The sequence below is a fragment of the Antechinus flavipes genome, chromosome 1, assembly GCF_016432865.1.
Source record: "Antechinus flavipes isolate AdamAnt ecotype Samford, QLD, Australia chromosome 1, AdamAnt_v2, whole genome shotgun sequence".
In the NCBI taxonomy this organism is placed as follows: domain Eukaryota; kingdom Metazoa; phylum Chordata; class Mammalia; order Dasyuromorphia; family Dasyuridae; genus Antechinus; species Antechinus flavipes.
The window spans coordinates 672,039,020-672,060,872 of NC_067398.1; the positions used below are offsets into that span (position 1 = coordinate 672,039,020).

A 21,853-nucleotide genomic window follows, 5' to 3' on the forward strand; every position below is an offset into this window, starting at 1 on the left:
AGTTGTAGTAATAGTAAGAATAATTGATGGATACTTGTACTTTTATGATTTATAAAATTATTTACATTATAATCTTATACTGTTATATGCAGGAGGGTATACATGAGGGTGTATACATGAGGCTTTGAATCATAGTATAATATCAGAACTTGCCTTAGAGCCCAAGGTGTCTGAGCTGGGAGGGCCCTTAGAACCCAGGAGGTCAGAGCTGGGAGAATCTTTAGAGACTCTCTTGGCCAAGCCTGTCACTGAACAGAGAGAAACTTAGACCCACAGAGGAGCAATGACTTCCCTGTTTACCTTTTCCCCAGCTTAGAGGTCCTTCTTTTTCCTCCCATTGTTTTAAATGGGACATGTAAGAATGATGAAAATCTAAGGAGGAATAACAGTAAAAACCCTTCTATAATTGTCTCTCCTCTCTCTCCCACATCATGGTTACCCAGAAAGCTTGCATGTGCTGTTTTCCCCCAGATTTACTTGTACATGTTTGCTTCATAGTGTACAATTTCAAAGTCTGATTCTTCTTGTGCAGCAAAATAACTTTTTGGACATGTATACATATATTGTATTTAATATATACTTTAACATATTTAACATGTATTGGACTACCTGCCATCTGAGGGAGGGATGGGGTGGAAGAGGGGAAAAATTGGAACAAAAGATTTTGTAATTGTCAATGCTAAAAAAATTACCCATGCATATATCTTGCAAATAAAAAGCTATAATAAAAAAAAATAAAATGGAAGAAAAAAAAAAAGAAAGAAAAGAGCAAAAATGAAATTTGAAGACTTCTGACTTTTTTCAGGCTCAGCATTTCTTAAATTATCACTCGTTGGCCTGTTTTCCAAGTCAGTTGTTTTGGATAATTAATCAATTTTTGGATTTCATTCTAATAATTTTCTTTTGTTTCTTATTTTCTTTTTCTTTTATTTCTTCTTGTCTCAGAGAATCATTAAGTTCTATTTGAGCCCTTCTAATTTTCTAATTTGGTATAATTCAAGAATTCTAATTCTTTTTTTTTAAATAACTTTTTATTGACAGAACCCATGCCAAGGTAATTTTTTACAGCATTATCCTCACTTCTGTTCCGATTTTTCTCCTCCCTCCTTCCCCACCTCTCCCCCAGATGGCAAGCAGTCCTTTACATGTTAAATAGGTTACAGTGTATCCTAGATATAATATATGTGTGCAGAACCGAACAGTTCTCTTGTTGCACAGGGAGAATTGGATTCAGAAGGTATAAATAATCTGGGAAGAAAAACAAAAATGCAAGCAGTTTATATTCATTTCCCAGTGTTCTTTCTTTGGGTGTAGCTGCTTCTGTCCATCCTTGATCAATTGAAACTGAATTAGCTCTCTTTATCGAAGAGATCCACTTCCATCAGAATACATCCTCATACAGTATCGTTGTTGGGGTATATAATGATCTCATGGTTCTGCTCATTTCACTCAGCATCAGTTCATGTAAGTCTCACCAGTCCTCTCTGTATTCATCCTGCTGGTCCTTACAGAACAATAATATTCCATAACGTTCATATACCACAATTTACTCAACCATTCTCCAATTGATGGGCATCCATCAAGAATTCTAATTCAAAGATAATTCTAATTTTGGTATATTCTAATTCTTTGAGGAGTCTGCTATTTGGGTAAGATTTTCTTCCTTATGGTTCCAAGTAATTTATTCACCTTTCAATTCTTTCCTCCACAGAGTTTTAGTTTATTTATCATTTACTTTTTTTATAAATGCTTTTTATTTTCAAAACATATGCATGAATGATTTTTCAACATTGACCCTTGCAAAGCCTTGTGTTTTAAATTTTCCCCTCCTTCCCTTTCCCCTCTCCCCTAGATGACAGGTATATATATGTTAAACATGTTAAGATATATATCATTTACTTTTTTTTTTTTAATCTCTCATTTCATTTCTTTTAGATACTCTTATAGCCCTTGTGGTCAAGACATTTTTTTTTCCTTTGAGACCATATTTGTAGTTATGGATTTACTCTTTGTTTGGACTAACCTCATGGATATCCTTTGGCTCAAAATTCCTTAATAGTGTTTGGTGTTTTTCCGGCTTAGCCCTGACTCTAGCCTCAGTCTGGGGCCATCCAAACTCTTGAATGGAATTGTGGAGCCTTATTTGATCCTGACCTGTTTCCTGGTTTCCTCACTGGTCTATGTTTCCCTTTGTATTAGTCTTCAGATTTCTGGCAGGTTTCCTTCTGTACTTCCAGGCAGAGCTCTACAGCCTTCTGGCCCCTTGAAGCATCCCATCTTCTGGTCTGAGCTCCCATCCTCTTAGAGGCTTCCCCAAGTAGGGCCCCTGGAGGGTCCCTATCAGGGCATGGCTACAGGATTCTTACCTGGTCCCCAGACTTCAGGCTAGCTTCTACAGTGGAACCCTTTTCCAATCCCCATGACTTCCCAACTTCTTATGGTGCAGCCCTGAGCCGGATGGAGGAACTTTGGATTTCATGATGGTTATTTGATCTGGTGCCCTATTTAGATCATTGTTGGAGTACATGTGGGAAAGCCAGGAGCCTCTGCAGCCTTCCATGGTGCCATGTTCACTGGAATGCCTAGGCCCCTTGTGCCCTTTCTGACTCAGAGTTTGCATTGACAGAGGCCCACTCACTGCACAGGCATGCTTCTTCTGGTATTTTGGTTTTCCAAAATTAGAAAATCTGTAGCATCAGAGGGAGAATGTTGATCCTAAAAAGACAAACTTTTATGGTATTAGAGAGTTAGGGACTATTCAAAATGGTCTGATATTTCCCAGCTGTTGCCCAAGTTTCTCTCTATTGTACAAAGCACTGGGAATATAAAGAGAAAAAAAATCAAAATGTCATCTACCTTCAAAGAGGTTCCATTCTACCCGAGGATATAACATGTCCACAAATAAGTATGAACAAGTTTGAATTAGGAGGGAGATCTCGAATAACCAGAGGAGTTAGGAAAGGCTTCCAGAAGCAGGGGATTGCCAGGTGGAACCTTAAAGAAACTAGGTTTCTGGGGAGGGCATTCTAGGCATGGAGGATTACCTATGCAAAGGCATGAAGAAGGGAAATGGACCGTCGAATTTGAGGGACAGCAAAATGAGCCAGTTTGTCAGCAAGGTGCTGACATGCATGCAAAGGGGAATAATGTAAAATAAATCTGTAAAGGTAATCTGGAACCGTATTGCCAGGGGTTTAAATGCTGAGCTGAAGCATTTTATCTTAGAGATGAAAATTCTTGAACAGGAAAGTGGTATGGTCAGACCTATGTTTTTGAAAGACTGACAGAAGTGTAGAAGATGAATTGCTCCAACCAAGTTAATCACTTCCATGTCTTCACTGTCCTCCTCTTCCTCAGTGCCTAGCTCATACTTCTAAATATCCTGTGGATAAAGACAGAAACAGAGAGATAAAGAGAAACAGAATCAAAGAGGAAAGATTCAGAGACAGAGATTAGGAATAGAAGAAAGGGGAAAGAGAGAGAGAGAAAAGATAGAGAGAGAGAAGAGATACTGAGAGAATAAGGAATACAAAGAGAGGGAGTGAACAGAAAGAAAGGAGGCAGTAAAGGAAGATTGTATTCCTAAGGGAGAATGAGTCATCTGCAAATACCCTGAGTCATCCTTCCTCTTCTCATCCCCATCCCTTGGGTGACCACAGGCTGGCAAAGCTAGCTCAAGCAGCCTTCAGTGGAGGGATCTTAGTGGGAAGGGACCTGACCTGGTTCAGTTATAATAATCATTCCAATTTCTGAAGCATTTTAAGGCTTAAAAAGCATTTTCTTCTCAGTAGCCAGGTAGATGCAAGCATGATTGGTATCCTCAATGCAATTCTAGAAATATAAGGTTTACTTACTATAGTGAAGGCGTGGGTTAATGAGCATTGGATATTCAAACCCAAAACGAGGCCCCGAAAGCTCAAAGAAGACCCCAAAACCCCACTCCTTTTCCTTGTACCATCCTGCCTCTCCCAGATCCTCTTTGTGACCTGAGATGTGGGCCTCAGCTTTCCCATCTGTGATGTGAAAGGACTGAATCAGAAGGCCCTTTGGATCTCTGCCCACTATGATATTTTGTGGTCTACTTTTTCATGGAAATATTGATTGATTGAGCAGGGAGTACCCTCCAGTGTCCTCCTCCTGCAGTGCCTCCTGAGGCACAGAAGAAAACTTGGCGGAGGCCAGCTGCCAGGTCTTAGAGTGTGGGCCCAGGGATGGGCGGTAGGTCTGATGGAAGGCCAGCTTAGTGAATGCCGAAAAGCTCATCCCTGGATTGGCTACACGGGTCTCACAGGAATTACCCACACCAGCAAAATCCCTGTGCTTGCATACGCCGTAGGCTGGGAAATTATCGGCCTGCCTGTGGCTGCGCTGGCCGGACTCGGCCTGTCACCTGCCCCCTCATTCCTCTCTGCTGGCACTCCCTCGGCCAGTTGGACAGAGAAGGAGATAAGCTGGTGACTTTCCTCCAGCCCACGACAGCTGCCTCCTCCTCCAGGGGCCTGCTGGACCTTATGTCAGTCTCTTCACGCCCCCTCCCAGGGAGAACACCATGCTTGCCGTGGCCTGCAGGGATTGGTCAGGACTTTTTCCCAGCCGGGGTGGCCACCTGTGGCTGTCTTTCAGCAGTCCTGCTCGAGTCTCAGAGTGAGAGGAGCGATTCGGCCCCAAGGGGAGCACACAGGACCGGAACACACCATCCCCAGGTAAGGGGGGGCCTTTTCTTCTTTCTGACCCTCCAGACTACGCTGGTGGAAAAGCCTGTGGGCACGCCTTCTTTTCAGGCCAGGCAGTGAGTCCGATTCCCAGGCCTTGTCCATGCTCCGATGGACCAGGTTCAGCTGGACTTCGTGCAGTCCAGGCCTGACAAATGCATTGGATAGACTTGGGGTTATTTGTGGAGGCACTTTCTTACTAGTCAGCAGTACTGGGAGACTTGTGTTTCCGGTCCTCTTCATTGTCTTGTGGAAAGTTTCAGGTTAAAGGTCCCTATCTCTGCATGTGAGGAGAGGGAGGAGTCTTTCTAGATGGCCCTTCTTTAAGAACTGATTCACCTGCGGGGGGGCAAGGGCTGCCAAAAGTAAGCTCTGTGGACGCCTTCCCTTCGGGGCCATCTCCTTCAAGGTTATAACAGAACTGGGGGGGGTAGCTCCAGAGCATCCCAGTAATGGGGAGATCCCCAGACTGAGTTGGGTTCTGGTCCCAGCTGGGATGCTGATTCACCCTATCTGGGCCTTAATTCCCTTAGCAGCAAACAAAAGGAGTGGATATTTTCTGTCTCAAGTCCTTTTTAGCTCTGGCGTTATGTGAGGTGTCCTAGACAGAAGACTTGCTTTCTTTCTTTGGCCCTGCTACTGACTTCTGACTGCGGGCAAATCTACTCTCTGAGACTCAGTTTCCTTATCTTTAAAATGTGTAGATGAGTTCTGAGGTGCCTCCCAGCCATCCTCTCCTTTAAGCTCCCTCTGAGCTATTAGGGTTGAATCTCCAAGTTAGATTAAACCAGTACCCGAAGATGGCAGGATTTAGAATTGATAGCAATCTTAGAAACCATCTTGCCCCAGCTCCTTATTTACAGAAAAAGGGCCCTTATAAATTAAGTGACGTGCCCAAGACCACCCTCATACTGAGTTGGCAGAGTTAGGGTTGGTACTCAGATCCCCAAGCATGCTTTGCCTCTCGAGCCAGGGCCAGGGGGTAGTATGGGAGTTATTTCCACGAGTTATCTTCTCCCAATCAGAGCCCATCCTGTCCACCCAGTCCTTGCCTCTTCCCCATCTTCACCCATTATTCCCCAAGTAGGCAGGTTCCTGATCTGCCTAAGGAATAGCTAATGAAAGGTAATGAGTTCCCCATCACTAGAGGCATTTAAACAGTCCACATGAGAACCTGTCAGGAAGGTTACTTTGAACCACCCCAGTGGTCCCTTGGAGATCTCACAGTCTGTGAAATCTTCACCTTTTTCGTTTTAACCAAGAGAATTAAGGCCATTGTCCATCCCTCCTTTGGCCGTGGTAAAGGAGAGCAACTAACAGTGACTGGGGGCAACTTGACCTTATCCTGAACCATCAGGACGGTTAGAAGACAGGCCAAGAAAAGTGAGGGCCCCCCAGAGAGCTGAGTGCGGTGGAAGTGAAGGGGGAACTGGAGGCTCCTCCCTCCCAATGGGCGGGAGTCGCTCAGGCAGCTGTCGGCGCCGAGAGGCAGGAGCCGCCCCAGCAGCAGCTCCGGGTGGCCCAGATCTCCAGGCTGAAAGGAACTTTCCTACGCCGGGCCCAGGACCTGGCCCAGGACCTGGCCCTGAGAAGCTCTCAGAGGCCATCTGGTTCAGCGCCTCATTTACAGAGGCACAAGCAGAGCCAGGAGAGGGAAGCACCCGGCCCGCGCCCACAGGAGTGGGGGGGAAGGAGCTCAACGCTGGGGTACAGCCCTCCGCCTGATGAGAACTCTTTCTAGATCACTTATCCCATAGTTACTCTCAGCTCTTCTTTCTCTCTCTTTGGTTTGGTTCACTCTGGCATCGCAAGAAACATTAATGATGATGATAATAATAACATTCATAAAGCATCTTAAGGTTAACAAATTACTTGTGTTTGTTCTGCAACAATAAGTAGAAGTACCATTATTATAATACCCATTTTAGAGATAAAGAAACTGAGATTAAGTGACTTGTCCAAGATCCAACAGCTTTTGTATAATTCATCCTCAGGATTTCCTGACTCCTAAATCTAGCCCTTCACCTACCATGGTTTTGGTGCTTATTTTTATTTTCACATTTATTTATGGAATAAAAAAAGCATTTTCATGACATAACATAATAAAAAGGTGATTTCACATAAAACACATATACATTCCTTTTAAATATATAATAAAATCACTGTGTACATTTCTTTTTTCTTCCCTCCCCCCACCTTAGGGATAGCTATCATTAGACACAAATAGGTACATATATTTAAAATTAAAATTATTCAATATATATTCTATTTTCTCTGGATCTTTGATATTATTTTTTCTAATTCAGGAACTTTTTTTTTAGTATTTCAATTGGGATGGTATTGAATATATAAATTAGCTTAGGTAAAATTGTCATTTTATTATATTAACCTTGCCTGCCCATCGACAACTAATATTTCTCCAATTATGTAAATCTGATTTTTCTGCATAAAAATGTTTTGGTATAATTTTGTGTATATTATTTTGTAAACACTGCCCCTACGAGCTTCTGTCTCCCTTCTCTGCCGTGCTCTGGAGCTAGAGGGTTATGGTGGCGACTGCATGACCTGTTCAGACAGCTTTTCCATGTTTCCTTTGGTTCTTTAAGAATCAAAGTCACTTTGGAGTGTCCAAAGATCCTTGCTCTCAGGAGATTCCGAGGTCTGGGTCCAGGAATAAGTTCACAATGCTGAGGAGCTCAGGGGCTCATGTACCCCCAAGATTTTAAGGAGTGTTGTAGGCCCCTGCCTCTGAGTCACCGATGGACACTGGGGCCTGGCTTCCACCAAGATGGCAGCTCTGAACGTTGGCTGGAACTCCTTGGTGGGAGAGGTGGCCCAGAGCCCGGGCCTGGCGGGCACTAACCCACGAGGGCATCTCCTGCTGGCTGTTTTCCCACTTCTGGCCTCAGATCTCATCTGTAAAATGGGAATAACTCCAGCTTATTAACTTCTGCTTTTTTATTGGGCACTTTCATCATCATTGTCCCATCTGAACTTCAAGGTCTGGGTAGATCAGGAGGATCTCCTGATCCTTCTCTTTCTAGCCCCTGATTTAAGAGCTGAGGATTCAGAGCTGGAAGAACCTAAGAGAGCCTCTGCGCCCTTCCTCCCATTTTACAGATAAGTAAACTATGTCCCAGATCAGGGAAAGGACTTGGGCAAGGTCTCACATACGGTAGGTGGCTGGTCCAGGGCTCCTGAACCCTGTCCAGTATTCTTGACCCTTTATTGCTTTTACATGAAAAAAAAGGGTTTAATGGGAGAGAAGGGAGAGGGGTGGTCTTGGGATTGATTCTAGTAATCCCTGTCTCTACCCACAGGTCAAAAATCCCATTATTTCCCTTCTCCTTTGAAGGGCGGTAAATGGCAAGGTTCATGTAGTCAGTCTAGGGCTGAACTGTCCAGTCATGGAATATTGACCCTGGAAGGGGCCTTAAAGATCCCCTAATCTAGCCCTTGCATTTTTAAAAAATGGGTTAAAATGTTTAAAAATAAATAAAATATAATATAATATATATGATATAATAGTATATTGATATATCATTATTTATTAATTTATATTAATATGTAATTAATATAATTCTATAAATAATTACTATAAATAATGTATCATATATATAATTTATTCACATAATTGTTTAATTATATAATTATACGTGTATGTATTATATATTACATATATAATTATATAATTATTTATATATGTTATATATAATATAAAAGAAATAGTACTATAAATGTTATCATTAATATAACTTAATATTAATAGTTATTACATAATATAATAGTAATATAAATAAATATATAAATATAATATAAATTTTAAAAATTAAAATCAATAAAATAAAAAATTACCTTTTGTTGTTACAGCACATTTGTGTCCAAATATATCCCTCTACTAACCTGCAAGCCATTCCTTGTTAAATGTGTGTGTGTGTGTGTATTTTAAAGGGAAAGTTAAAAAATCAGTTCAGCAGAATCAAAAAATCATCAGTAGTTGTCCATACATAATGTTCCACCTGAATTCAAACCTGGCCTTATGTGATGGTGGGAAAGTCCTTACCCTCTGTCTGCCTCCATTTCCTCACCTCTGGAATGGGAATAATAACAGCACCAACCTCTCAGGATTGTTGTGAGGACTAAATGAAACAATATTTGTGGAGCCCTCATGCATAAGCCTGGCACATAGTAGGTGCTTAGAAGTGCTTGTTTCCTTCCTTCCTTCCTTCCACACCCTTAGTCCCCTACCTACCCTTGCAATAAAAAGAGGGAAGTTCATTTCCTTAACTCTTTTTCTGGAGCAAAGCTTGATCATTACAATAATAATAACAACAACATTTATATCCTGCTTTAAAGTCTGTAAGGTACTTGGCAGACATCTCATTGGGTAATATTTCCACAATGACCCTGGGAGGTAGGTGCTGTTATTGTCCCCATGTTACAGATGAGAAAACAGAGGCAGGCGGAGGTTCAAGTGAGGTCACACAATCAGTGTCTAAGCTGGACTTGAGCTTGGGCTTCCTGAGTCGGGCCCCCAGCGCCTCCGGGCGCAGCATTCAGCTTCATTTCATTATTTTCTCCTTGACTTTGCTCCCTCCAGGTGGCTTCAGTTCCTATAAATCTTCCCAGGCTCCCCGCAATTCCTCCCATTTAATGTTCCTTCCGCATTCCGGGACATTCATGAGCAGAGGGGCCATGGTGGCAGCACTAGGAAGGGCCTGCCTCTGGGGCGCGCGAGACCCCCTCAGCACTCCAGGCAGCTCTCACAGAGGGTCTTCGTGCATATGATCCCACGGGCGCTCGGTCATTCCTAGCCTCCCGACTTAAACAGCTTAGAAAATAGAGGCACAGAGAACAGGGGTGACTTGCCTTAAGTCCCATAGCACGTTAGTGACAGTTCAGTGCAAACTGATCTAGACCCAAAATCTATCCACTACAGAAGCGACTTCCACTGTAACCCCCAAGTTGGCTCTTCTATAAACCCCAAGGCTTGGACTTCAACTCCTAGCCATGCTACTGAGCCCTACTTAGAACCTTCCCACCTCTGACCTCCCATGTTCTAAGGGCCTTCCCAACTCTGACATTCTGGGTTCTAAGGGCCCTCCCAGCCCTGACATTCCCTGTTCTAAGGGCCCTCCCAGCTCTGATCTCCTGGGTTCTAAGGGCCCTCCCAGCTTTGACATTCCTTGTTCTAAGGGCCCTCCCAGCTCTGACGTTCCTTGTTCTAAGGGCCTTCCCAGCTCTGACATTCCCTGTTCTAAGGGTCCTCCCAGCTCTGACATTCCGTGTTCTAAGGGCTCTCCCAGCTCTGATATCCTGGGTTCTAAGGGCCCTCCCAGCTCTGATCTCCCGGGTTCTAAGGGCCCTCCCAGCTTTGACATTCCTTGTTCTAAGGGCCTTCCCAGCTCTGACATTCCCTGTTCTAAGGGTCCTCCCAGCTCTGATATCCTGGGTTCTAAGGGCCCTCCCAGCTCTGATCTCCCGGGTTCTAAGGGCCCTCCCAGCTCTGACATTCCCTGTTCTAAGGGCCCTTCCAGCTCTGATCTCTTAGGTTCTAAGACCCTCCCAGCTCTGATCTCCTGGGTTCTAAGGGCCTTCCCAGCTCTGATCTCCTGGGTTCTAAGGACCCTCCCAGCTCTGACATTCTGTGTTCTCAGGGCCCTCCCCATTGCTATCCTGGGTTCTGAGGTCTGTACTAGCCTTAAGTTCTTTCTTTACTCAGAAGAAAGGTTCCCAGAAAAGCTGCATATAAATTTCATTTTTTAAAAACATAAAACTCCATTTTGTAAGTAACCTCCCACGCACCCTGTTCATAGCTAACTTTTCTTCTAGGAAAGGGTCTCCGTGAGAAGTGTGTGATGTCCCTCTGAGCCAATTCCTGCTGTTTGAGGAGCCTGGTCTCAATATGGCAACAGGGGACCTTGAAGTGCTGGACAGGGGTCTGGGCTGCCCCGAGACCATTGAGGAGCTGACCATGTCAGTGGAGAGATCCAGGAAACAATCACAGGAGGAGAAAGCCAAAGGTACCTGGATCCGTGGGCTACTTCATTTTGGTGTAGGGCTGTTATTTTATATAAAAGACTCATTCTTGAAAAGCGTTCATGAAGTCACATCCTGAATTCCCTGCTAACCTTTCGTAATCATTCCTTCTGTAACAGTTTTCCTGTACCTGCTTCTTTTGGAGAATCTTGGACTCTGGGGCAGCTAGATGGTTCTGGCCTGTAGGCAGAAGGACTCGAGTTCAAATCTGGATTCAGAAACTTGCTAGATGTAGACCCTGGGCAAGTCACTTAACCCCAATTGCCTCACCAAAAAAAAAAAAAACCTTGTACTCTTAGAATAGTGAAATCCACAGTGGGTTTGGACCTTAGAGCAATCTAGTTAACCAATCCCTTGCTTTTATTTTTTTTTTCATTTTATTGGATTATTTTACCTATTCACATTTAAAATGATAAGAGCTTTCTATTTGCCTCCATTTATCTCTAATATTGCCATTATTCTGAGGTAAGATTTTCCCCACTATTCCTCTGTATTTTTTTCTCTTCAATTACTTCAGCTTAATCTATTTCAAAACAACTCTATTCTCACTTGTTCTCTTCTCATACTTATGTCCCATCCTCCCCTCCCCATATGTTTCCCCTTTGCTTACTTTTAGAATTTTGCTTAACTTATTAGTTCCTTTTTATTTCTTCCTTTTGTCTAATTATCTAATTCTTCCCCTTTTCCAAAACCCTTTCAGTTAAGTAGTCAAGAAAAATCCACCTTTTGCCCCAGTTCAACTTGTTTTGATCATTAGCTTTTAAAATTTCATTTCCTGTGCCTTTTTCTGAAAAATATTTATTTTCTTCCCCCCTCGGCATTATTTTGCCTTTCTGCCTATTCTGGACTAATATTTTTTTGCTCATATCTAAGCCTTAATACTTAATAAGTCACTTTTTGTTTCTGTATTCCTCATGGAATTAATATAGCTATAGCTATTTGCTTTCTTCTAAATCATTTCTGTAGGACACGAGGTGACACAGGGGCTACAGCCAGGAATCAGTAGGACACTGAGTTCAAATCTGCCCTTAGATACATATTGGATGTATGATCCTGGGCAAGTCACTTAACCCTGTTTGCCTCAGTTTCCAAAAACCGTAAAATCAGCTGAAGCAAAAACAAACCACTCTAGTATCTCGCGTAGAAAACCCCAAACATGGTCACAGAGAGTTGGACTCAACTGAATGCTAACAAGAAAAGTTTCTAAATTGTCGCCTAGTTGATCTTCTCCCCTCCCCCCAATCTGGTCCCCTTTTAGAATTGTGCCTCATTCTTAGAAATCTCAGTTCCTGCAGGTTTTACAAGCAATATTTCATAATACATTCACAAGACATTTTCCTATGTCTCTGTGCAGTTCATTATTAACTTTTCTCATTTTTTTATTCCTATTGCTATGAAATCTCTACTCCAATCTATGGTCTCCACTCTTCCTAGTATCATTTGCCCCGAGGGCTCAGATTCCCCTTCTCCTGAGTCAGGATATGGGGTCCCTCAGTGCCAGATATTTGCAGATTCAACCTCCCTCAAACCCTGGCTCAGAACCCCCTCTCCATGGATCTCTCTTCTTCTCTGCTAGTGTTCATCAGCAGTACCTGCCCCACTCCTGAAACTAGATTTCCCTCTTTCTGTTTGAATGCTTCCCTCTGCATCATCACCATTCTCCCATAGCATCTCTTCTTGACAGATTAGGATTTATTTCTCCTGGGCCTTGATCAAGGCATTTCACTTGTTACCTCTCCTCCCCCCTATTATGCACGCTCCCATTCTGAATTTGGTCCCACAGAAACACTGACTCACTTGAAGGCAGGGTGTTGGGAAGGGCAGCCCTTAACATTTGGGGCCCATCTCTCCACCATCTTCTTTTCCACTTCTGCTTTTGCCCTTGTACTTTTAGAAAGAAACCTCTTAATGGTCTTTGTTATTCTTTTGTTGTCCTTGGTTGTATTTTTTGTTTACCTTTCTTGTGTTTCTGTTGTCTGAGGTTTTTGAAGAAAAAATAATTTGTTCAGATCTAGTTTTCTTTGAGGAAGCTTCAAATGCCTCCTCTTTAGTGAAGGTCCTTTTTCCCCCCCATTAATGGTTAGGCTCAGGTTTTCAGCATATGTTACTCTGGGTTGCTCATTAGAACACGTTATTCCATACCCGGCGGGGGTGTCTGATGGATGCCAAATAGTCTTGTGTAATTCAGTTTCCTTTCCTTAATATATGAGGGCCTGGTTGCTTGCAGAATTTGTTGTCAGTGGTTATTAAATTTAACTACCATGTGTCTTGGAGTTAATAGTGTGGTTTTTGAATTCTTATGTCCGCTGCATATATTCCGAACTTGAAATCAGTGTTTTGCTTGTATGGAGATCGTTTCCTTCGAATGTTATGGCTGTTTGCCTCTCTTCTTTCTCCTTCACTTCTATGTAGTTGCATTCGCAATCAATCAGTTATTCTCTCTTTTGTTTCTTTAGGATGACTACAATTTCAAGTCTTTCTTTTCTGCCAATTATTTCTTCTCTGCAGGCCATAAATTTTGTTTTCAGACTTCTTAATTCTCTTTTAAACCATTTGGTAACATCCTGCTGTTTTGTTGTTTTTTTGAATATTTATTTAAAACTAAATAAAAATGTTTAAAAAAACAAAATAGAAAAACAAAGACAGAAAAAGGAAAATTAAAAAGGAAAAACAAAACATTGTTATGTGGCTTAGAATGGTGAGTGACTACCATACAATAAAAAAAAGCTGGAGATATCTCTAGGAGCAAAACAAATTATACTTTCTTGTATAGAAAGTATATTATTGTATAATAAGAAAGCAGGCATCTTGGAGACAGGTTTAACAGTTTAAATAGTCCCTAATACAAATAACCCTCCTAGCACAGACCCTCACCCTCATTGGCTGAGGGTCTTACATTCTAAACCTGGGAACTACTCAGAAAATTGGACTTTGGTCAGTAAGTACATAGCTGCCCATATTTGACTGAGGTAGGAAGAAAATGATGTCATGGGGGGATAGCAGGAAGGGGAAGTTGGTATGTCCTTGGGCCCACTCCAACTCTGGGGTACATGAAGCCTCACGCCTTAGAGATCTCACTCCATCTCGTTCATTGTGTGCTCAGAAGAACATCAGGGAGGATTCAGTATATGTAATAATAAATTGAATATTTGTAAGAATAAATTGAAATTTCCATTTCAAGAAAGCAGTAGAAGTTACGTAAGACATTATATTCATGATTGTCCGTTTTTTCTTTGCTTCCTTGAAGGTTATTCTTTTCTTTTCTGATGTGTGCTTTTTGCTTTATTCTTTGTTTCTTCCTTTCCTCCCCACCCCCACCCCCAAGCAGGTTATATTTAAATACACACACGTAATACAGATTTACACATATGTAGCTGTGCACCTAAAAACATTCATTCCCTCTAGAATGAAACGAGGTTTCACTTTGTCTGTGATCAGTGATTCCTGGGGCAGTTTCTTGGGAATCCATAGATGTCCATTCATTTCCTCGCATTATTTATTCATAATGTTGAATCCCAAAAATGGCGCAGTAAATTAACAAGCTCAGGATGAGCGAAGCAGTCTACACATTGAATACGTTCCTGCAGGAAGTGAGTGTGAAACTCAAAATGGGCTCGCAAAGTCCGCTCTCTCCTTCCCCGGCCACAGAGCCCCTCCCTCACCTTTGCACCGGCTGGGCTGAGGAAGTTCACATTCTCTCCTGATCCTCCCACAGCCTCCACCCCTTCCCATGCTTCCTGGCCAGCTCCACACCTTACTCGTCATTAAAATGAGCCTTGGCTCCTCCTGGGGAGAACAAGTTCATACTCATGAAGCAATTAAGTATTCCTCCTCTTGCTAAGCTATGACCTTTGCCCTACTTTCAGCTTTTTTAGCTATACGACTAATTCTGTCGGTTTTACCTGGTTTCAAGTCATTTCGGGAGCTCCGTGCTCCCTCCTTTGGACTGTTTCCATTTTCAGACTTCCTGTTTTCCTCTCTTTGGAAACATAACTGTCGTTTCTCACAAAAGATGCCTGAACTCTTTTACCTGATGTGGAGGTTATATTCCTTTCAGTTTCAATATCTTCTCACTTGGTTTATCTGCTCATGATAAATGTCTTTAACTAAATTTCCCTTCCCTATCCCCACTGTAGCAAGCAATCCAATACAGGTTAAATACATGCAGTTCTTCTAAGCATATTTTGCTATGCCAAAAAAAAAAAAAAATCAGATCAACAGGGACAAACACAAGAAAGTTAAAAAAAAAAACAAAACAAAAAAAAAACAAGCAAACAAACAACAAAAAAGGTGGAAATACTGTATTTTGATCCACATTCAGTCCTCACAGTCCTGTCTCTGGGTGCAGATGGCTCTCTCCATCACAAAGCTCTTGGAAATGGCCTGAATCAGATCATTGTGGGAAACACCCAAGGCCATCACAGTTGATCATCATGTGATCTTGTTGCCCTGTATGATGTTCTCTTGGTTCTTATCACTTTACTCAGCATCAGTTCATGGAAGTCTCTCAGGCCTTTCTGAAATCATCCTCCTGATTGTTCCTTTTTTTTCTTTTCTTTATATTGGAAAGCTTTTTATCGTAGGTAAGGTGGGACAGCTGGACAGAGGTTAGATGATTCCAAATTTGTTGGCAACACCCAGAGCCTCATAGTCTGGAGCACCGGGCCTTCTCTCCTGCAGGCTGGAGCGGGCGCTGACCTTGGCCACGGCCAGGCCCTGCCGCTTCTTTATGGCCTGCTGGAGCTGAACCTTGCTGGCCTGGACGTCCACAAGACAAGGCTGTTGCCCTAAGTCTTCTTCACAGCAGACTCAGTGGTCAAGGGAAACTGAACTTTTCCCAGGGCTGCCCTCGAAGTCTTAGTGTCAGGGCCCTGGAAGGTGTGGGATGTTCAGACCTTTAGATGGGGGCTTTCAATACCACCCTTTTGGCCTTCAAAGCCTTAGATTTGGCTTTTATCTTGGAGAGGGCAATGGCTTCCTTCTTCATCTTTGGTGCCATCTTGGGGGAAAGACCTCACCATTCCTTACAGAGCAATAATATTCCATCACATTCATATGCCACAATTTACTACAACCATTCTCCAATTGATGAGCATCCTTTCATTTTCCAGCTTCTAGCCACTACAAACAGGGCTGCCACAAACATTTTGGCACATACAGGTCCCTTTCCCTTCTTTAGTGTCTCTTTGGGATCCAGACCAAGTAGAGACTGCTGATCAAAGGGTGCACAGTTTGATAAACCTTTGGGTATAGTTCCAAATTGTAGAACCAGTTTTTTTAATTTAAAATTTTTTCTTTCTCCTTGAGGCAGTTGGGGTTAAGTGACTCGCCCAGGGTCCCACAGCCAGGCAGTGCTAACCCTAACCCTCCTGACTTCGGGGCTGGTGCTCTGTCCACCGCGCCCCCTAGCTGCCCTAATAACAGTTCTGTGATGTGGAATGGAGAGAGGGGACTTGGGACAGGAAGGGGCCGGCCCAGGCTGGGGGGGGTGGTCCCTGCAGTGACCCTCTCTCATTCACCCCTGTCTAATGTCCTCCCTAGGTGATGAGCAGGAGGTGAGCAGCCAAGCGCAGGTACGTGGTCCACAGAAAGGGTTTTGGGGTAAAAAGACAAGTCAAAAGGAAAGTCCCCAATCAGGGCTGGGGGACAGCAGCTCAAGGACATCACCGCAGACACTGCCCCCCCACAGCCGCCAAAGCCGTGTCCGTCCCCAGCCCAGAGGGCCAGAGCTCGGAGCGACCCTGGCCCTGGCGGCCTCGCCTCCTCGTCCAGATTTATTCCCCGACTGCCCTTTCACCAGCCAAACTGGCCCTCCTTGCTTGGCATCCCACCCCTGCCTGTGTGCCCGTGCCCAGCACTCTCTGGGCTCCAAGCACAGGGGGCAGCCCAGAAGGGGCCGGGAAGGCCGGGCCGTGGGCTCCTCGTGCTGCCGTTCCCAGCAGCGCTCAGCCTGGCCCTTGTGGCCACCTGGTAATGTCTGGGAGTTGGTGCCCGCTGAGCTCCAGCAGCTGTGAAGCTTCACACACCGAGGCTCTGTGGGGAGCCAGTTATCCCCTTCTCAGGGCGGCTTCGCTGCCGGCTTCTTCTTCCCGGGCTAGGGGCCGATGGAGGAGGAGCAGGCCCTGGATGGGGAAGGCTCCCGGGGGGCCAGGCCCTCGAAGGCCAAGGCAGAGAAGGAGAGAGGGAAGACCGCTGCAGGTGAGGCCCGGGGGCAGCAGGCCGGGAAAGGGCAGGGGCAGGGCCAGGGGGCAAGGGCAGGGGCTGGGGCAGGGATGGGGGTGGGGCCTGGGCTGGGGCAAGGGCGGGGCCTGGGCAGGGGCGGGGCCTGTGCAGGGATGGGGGCGGGGGCAAGGGCGGGGGCGGGGGCGGGGCCTGGGCTGGGGCAGGGGGCAAGGGCAGGGGCAGGGGCAGGGGCAGGCACTCAGATGTTAAAAGGTTTGGAAAAGGGCGGCTGCCTCTGAGAAGCAAAGCCGGGCTTTGGCCAAGTTGCCCTTAGTGTGTGACCCGGGCTAAGTCCCCTCTCCCCTGGGCCTCCCTTTCTCCGCCTGCGGAAGGAGGGGTGCCCCAGGGGTCCCTAAAGTGTTTCCCAGCCTTATTCTGACTCCTGGTCCCGGCTCCCCAGCTCCCAAGAGCGCCCCGACCAGGAAGAAAAGCAAGGCCCCGTCCCAGCCCCAGCTGAAGCTGCCGCGGGCCCTGGGGCCCGGGAGCGACGAGCTGCCTTGGGGAGAGATCACCCTCAACAAGTGCCTGGCGCTGGCCTCCGTCGTGGCCGTCCTGAGTGTGGCCTTCCAGGTGTTCCAGGGTAAGGCGGCCGGCAGATGGGGGGCCCTCGGGCGCTCCCGGCCCACGGGCCCCTTGGCCCCAGCCTGTTTCAGGCCAAGTCCCTCCCTCAGCCCCCTCCCAGCTGGGAGCAGGGGGCTGGATTCTCCCTGAGCCTCCCCTTCAATCCCATTCCCAAGACAAGATGGCGGAGGACCTGACCCTGGAGAGGGAGGGGCTGTGACCCCCAGGTCGGAGGCTGGGCCTGAGGCTCTATTCCTTCCCCCCAGTGGGGAGCCTTGGAGTGAATGACCTGGTGTGAGGGGGCCCTTGCCCAGACTGGACCTTGTCTCCTCTCACTGTCAGAGCTGTCCCAGCCCAGGAGTTCTGGGCTCCCTGTTCTTAGAGCACTGCCTGGGCTGAGGGGGGGGCGCCGGGAGAGGGACCCTGAGCAGCAGCAGCAAGTCGGGCTGGTGTGGAAGGGAGAACAAAGGGGCTTTCCCCAATTTGTCGGGAGCCCCTGCTCTGCCCGCTTGGGGGTGACCGAGCCCTGGGCTTCTCTTTCCTCAGATGTCATTGATGGGGAGGACGAGGGCCCCGAGGCTGCCCCTGCCCTGTGGGCCTGGCCGGGAGGCAGTGCCCCAAGGGACAGCCAGCCCAAACTGGTAAGGAGGGGGGAGACTCCCCAATGAAGAGAAGGTCAAACGGCTGCACCGCCATGTTGTAGCTGAGTCTGATGGAAGCTCCCTCACATCAGCACCAGGGGCAACTGCGGGGCCTCTTGTTGGCCCCTGGGAGCCAAGACCAAGCTCATCCTGGGCCCCAGGGCCGGGGGGGAAGGAGGGGGCATGTCCTGACTGGGGCACCAAGAGGCGGCCCCTCCCGAGCGCCCACAAGCCTGCCCCCTGGGCCTCCACTGACCTCCTCTCACCTGTTCCACCCGAGGCAACCCCAGACATGGCCAGGGTCTCTGCCCCTCTGGCCACAAGCCCAGCCAAGGTCTTTGTTCTTCAAACAGCCCAAGCCCAAAGACTGGGCCAAAGCCTCGGCGCCAGCCCCCCCACCGGGGCCCAAGTCCCCTGTGAAGGACACACCCGAGGCCGCCCCCAAAGAGCAGGAAGCAGAGGCCAAGGGGAGCCCGGCCCCGGCCCCCGAAGCAGCCGTCCCGCCTGAGGAGTCCCCACCGAACTCCCAGCCAGCCCAGTCTGAGAAGCCGGCCGGGGCTGCGATGCCCAGGAAGGAGGAGAAGGCCAGAAGCCGGAAGGGCCTCCGGGAGGACAGGGCCGAGCCCCCGTGGAGGGAAAGGAAGGAGGGCAGCCACGGGCCCAGGCCGCGCCGAGAAGAGCCCGAGGAGGCTCCCCGCCGGCCCTGGGAGCGGGAGCACAGGCACTCTGGCCGGCGGGAGGACCCCAAGAAGGCCCGGGATGGACCCAGGAGCAAGAGGGAGGAGCAGCGGGGGCGCCAGAAGCACGAGGACAGGGAGAGGTTCTTCCCCAAACAGAAGCTTCGAGAAGGGAAGCGCAGGGACTGAGAAGGCCCAGGGGCCCAGCCCCACCTCAGGGGGCCCAGCCCTGCTCCCTGTGATTCCTGCTGCCCTCCCAGTCCACATCCTGGCTTGGCCATTTACTCTCTGGGTGACTTAGTCTCTCTGAACCTCAGTTTCCCGTTTTGGAAAATGAGATCTCATACCAGTGGGGTGACTGTGACCCCTGGGGGCTGACCTGGGGGGTGGATTGGGTGTGCAGCCTCGCCAGTGGGGTCCTAGAGCGCCCATCCCCCTTCATGGCCCCAGGCTGGCCAGGAAGGTAAGAGATGAGCCCTGAACCACCCTCCCCACCCCTCCCCCATTCTCCTGAGATTGCTCCGTGTTAGTAAATATTTAAAAATAAAGCCCCTCCTTGGACTGAGGCTGAGCAGGATCTTCTCTGAGCTGACTGGTGCGCTCTGAGCTCTGGCCTGATTAGGAGGCTCCTGCCTGGGGGCTCCTGGGAAAGGTCCCGGGGCTCTACCTGTACAAAGCACCCATTTCTCACCTTCAAAAGAAAGCCTTTGGAAAACTATCAATATAATTGGCCATATTAATAACCAAATTAACAAAAACCATATGATTATCTCAATAAGAAAAAGCAGTTCGATAAAATCCAACATACATCCCTTCTTATTAAAAACACTTGAGAGCATAGGAATAAACGGACTTTTCCTTAAAATAATCAGGAGCATCTATTTAAAACCATCAGTAAGCATCATATGTAATGGGAATAAACTGGAACCATTCCCAATAAGATCATGAATGAAACCAGGTTGCCCACTATCACCATTACTATTCAATATTGTATTAGAAACAGTAGCTTTGGCAATAAGACTTGAGAAAGAGATTAAAGGAATTAGAGTAGGCAATAAACCAAATGACCCTCTTTGCTGATGATATGATGGTATACTTAGAGAACCCCAGAGATTCTACTAAAAAGCTATTAGAAATAATCCACACCTTTAGCAAAGTTGCAGGATACAAAATAAACCCACATAAATCATCAGCATTTTTATACATCTCTAACAAAATCCAACAGCAAGAGATACAAAGAGAAATTCCATTTAAAGTAACTACTGATAGTATGAAATACTTAGGAATCTATCTGCCAAAGGAAAATCAGAAACTATGAGCAAAACTACAAAACACTTTCCACACAAATTAAGTCTGATCTAAACAACTGGAAAAATATTAAAAATATTAAATGCTCTTGGATTGGGTGAGCAAATATAATAAAGATGACAATACTATCTAAATTAATCTATTTATTTAGTGCTGAACCAATCAGACTCCCAAAAAACTATTTTAATGACCTAAAACAATAATAAAATTCATCTGGAAGAACAAAAGGTCAAGATTTTCAAGGGAATTAATGAAAAAAAAAATCAAATGAAGGTGGCCTAGCTGTAACATCTAAAATTATATTATAAAGCAGTAGTTGCTAAAACCATCTGGTATTGGCTAAGAAATAGTCTAGTTGATCAGTGGAATAGGTTAGGTTCAAAGGACAAAACAGCCAATAACTTTAATAATCTAGTCTTTGACAAACCTAAAGACACCAGTTTTTGGGATAAGGTTTCACTGTTTGACAAAAATTGCTGGGAAAATTGGAAATTAGTATGGCAGAAACTAGGCATTGACTCCCACACTTAACACCGTACACCAAGATAAGGTCAAAATGGATTCATGACCTAGGCATAAAGAATGAGATTATAAATAAACTGGAAGAGCATAGGATAGTTTACCTCTCAGACCTGTGCAAGAGAAAGGAATTTGTGAACAAAGAAGTACTAGAGATCATTATTGATCACAAAATAGAAAATTTCGATTATATCAAATTGAAAAGTTTTTGCACAAACAAAACTAATGCAAAAGAAAGCTTTGTGGGGAGGGAAAGGGCAGAGGCTGGGAGCCTGCTCCCTAAGGTCAGCCCGGGGGCCCGAGGCCTCTGGCAGGGTCACAGAGCCCTTGCTTTGCTTTTGAGAGGAGAGCCAGGTCTTCCAGCATAGGGGTGGGGGAGGGGCAGGGGCGGGAGGAAGGGCCCTTTTTCCCCAGTTAGGGGAGTTTCTCAAGGGAAAGTGAGCTTCCAGGAGAAGGCCATGCTGCGAGTGGGGCTGGGTTGGGGGGGAGGGGCAGGGCACTTGGGAAGAAGTCTCTCTCCCTCTCTCTTCTTCCCTCTCCTTCTCTGTCTCTCTTCCTTTCTCCTCCCTTTTCTCTGTCTCTTTTTCTCCCTCATTCTTTCTCTCTCCTTCCCTCCCTCCCTCTCTCTTCCTCCCCTCTCCCCTTCCCCCTCCTCTCTCCTCCTGCTGCCCGCTCCTCCACTCCAGACCACCAGGCCCAGAGAGGATTGGAAGGTCCTCACTGCCAGCTTTGCCCCTTCTTCCCCAGCCTGTGACTGGCCAAAGGCATCAGCCGAATTTGTACTTTATTGGACAAAGTTGCAGGTGCTGAGAATAAATCTGGGGCAGGGCTTTGGGCAGCCCCGGTGTTCCTGAGCACAAAGCCCCCGGGCCGCCCCACCAGCTCTGGGCCCAGTCCCACCTCCCACCGACACCAGTGCCTTGGGCTCCCTCATGCCCAGTCAGTGCCCGTGGCACCCCCTCCCTGCCCAGGCACTCTCCATCCCGGCCTGCCCACCCCAGAGGGCCGGCAGGGTCTGAGCCCCGAGGCCATCCCTGGGGGCTGGAGGACTGTCAGGGAGCCAGCAGCTGCGGAGATGATGGAGGGAACCTCCTCACTTTCGGGGCTGCTGCGGCCCGGCTGGGCCGGTGGGGGTGAGGGACGAACTGCCCAGAGTCCGGAGAAGGTTCCAATC

The 21,853-nt window shown here is 46.5% G+C and overlaps 1 protein-coding gene across 2 annotated transcripts in view; it reads left to right on the forward strand.

Annotated features, from left to right (window-relative positions):
• JSRP1 (junctional sarcoplasmic reticulum protein 1) overlaps positions 1 to 19,418 on the forward strand; it is a 29,181-nt gene extending 9,763 nt beyond the window's left edge. The window contains exons 2-8 of one of the 2 annotated variants that reach the window (XM_051972244.1): positions 4,540 to 4,703; positions 10,545 to 10,735; positions 16,293 to 16,324; positions 16,850 to 16,949; positions 17,374 to 17,553; positions 18,081 to 18,175; positions 18,529 to 19,418. In XM_051972244.1, coding sequence (XP_051828204.1) covers positions 10,618 to 10,735; positions 16,293 to 16,324; positions 16,850 to 16,949; positions 17,374 to 17,553; positions 18,081 to 18,175; positions 18,529 to 19,041 — 1,038 coding nt within the window. In that variant the 5' untranslated portion in view covers positions 4,540 to 4,703; positions 10,545 to 10,617 and the 3' untranslated portion in view covers positions 19,042 to 19,418. The remainder of the gene's footprint in view (positions 1 to 4,539; positions 4,704 to 10,544; positions 10,736 to 16,292; positions 16,325 to 16,849; positions 16,950 to 17,373; positions 17,554 to 18,080; positions 18,176 to 18,528) is intronic. The other variant, XM_051972245.1, reaches the window with a different exon arrangement.
• Positions 19,419 to 21,853: the final 2,435 nt, after the last annotated feature.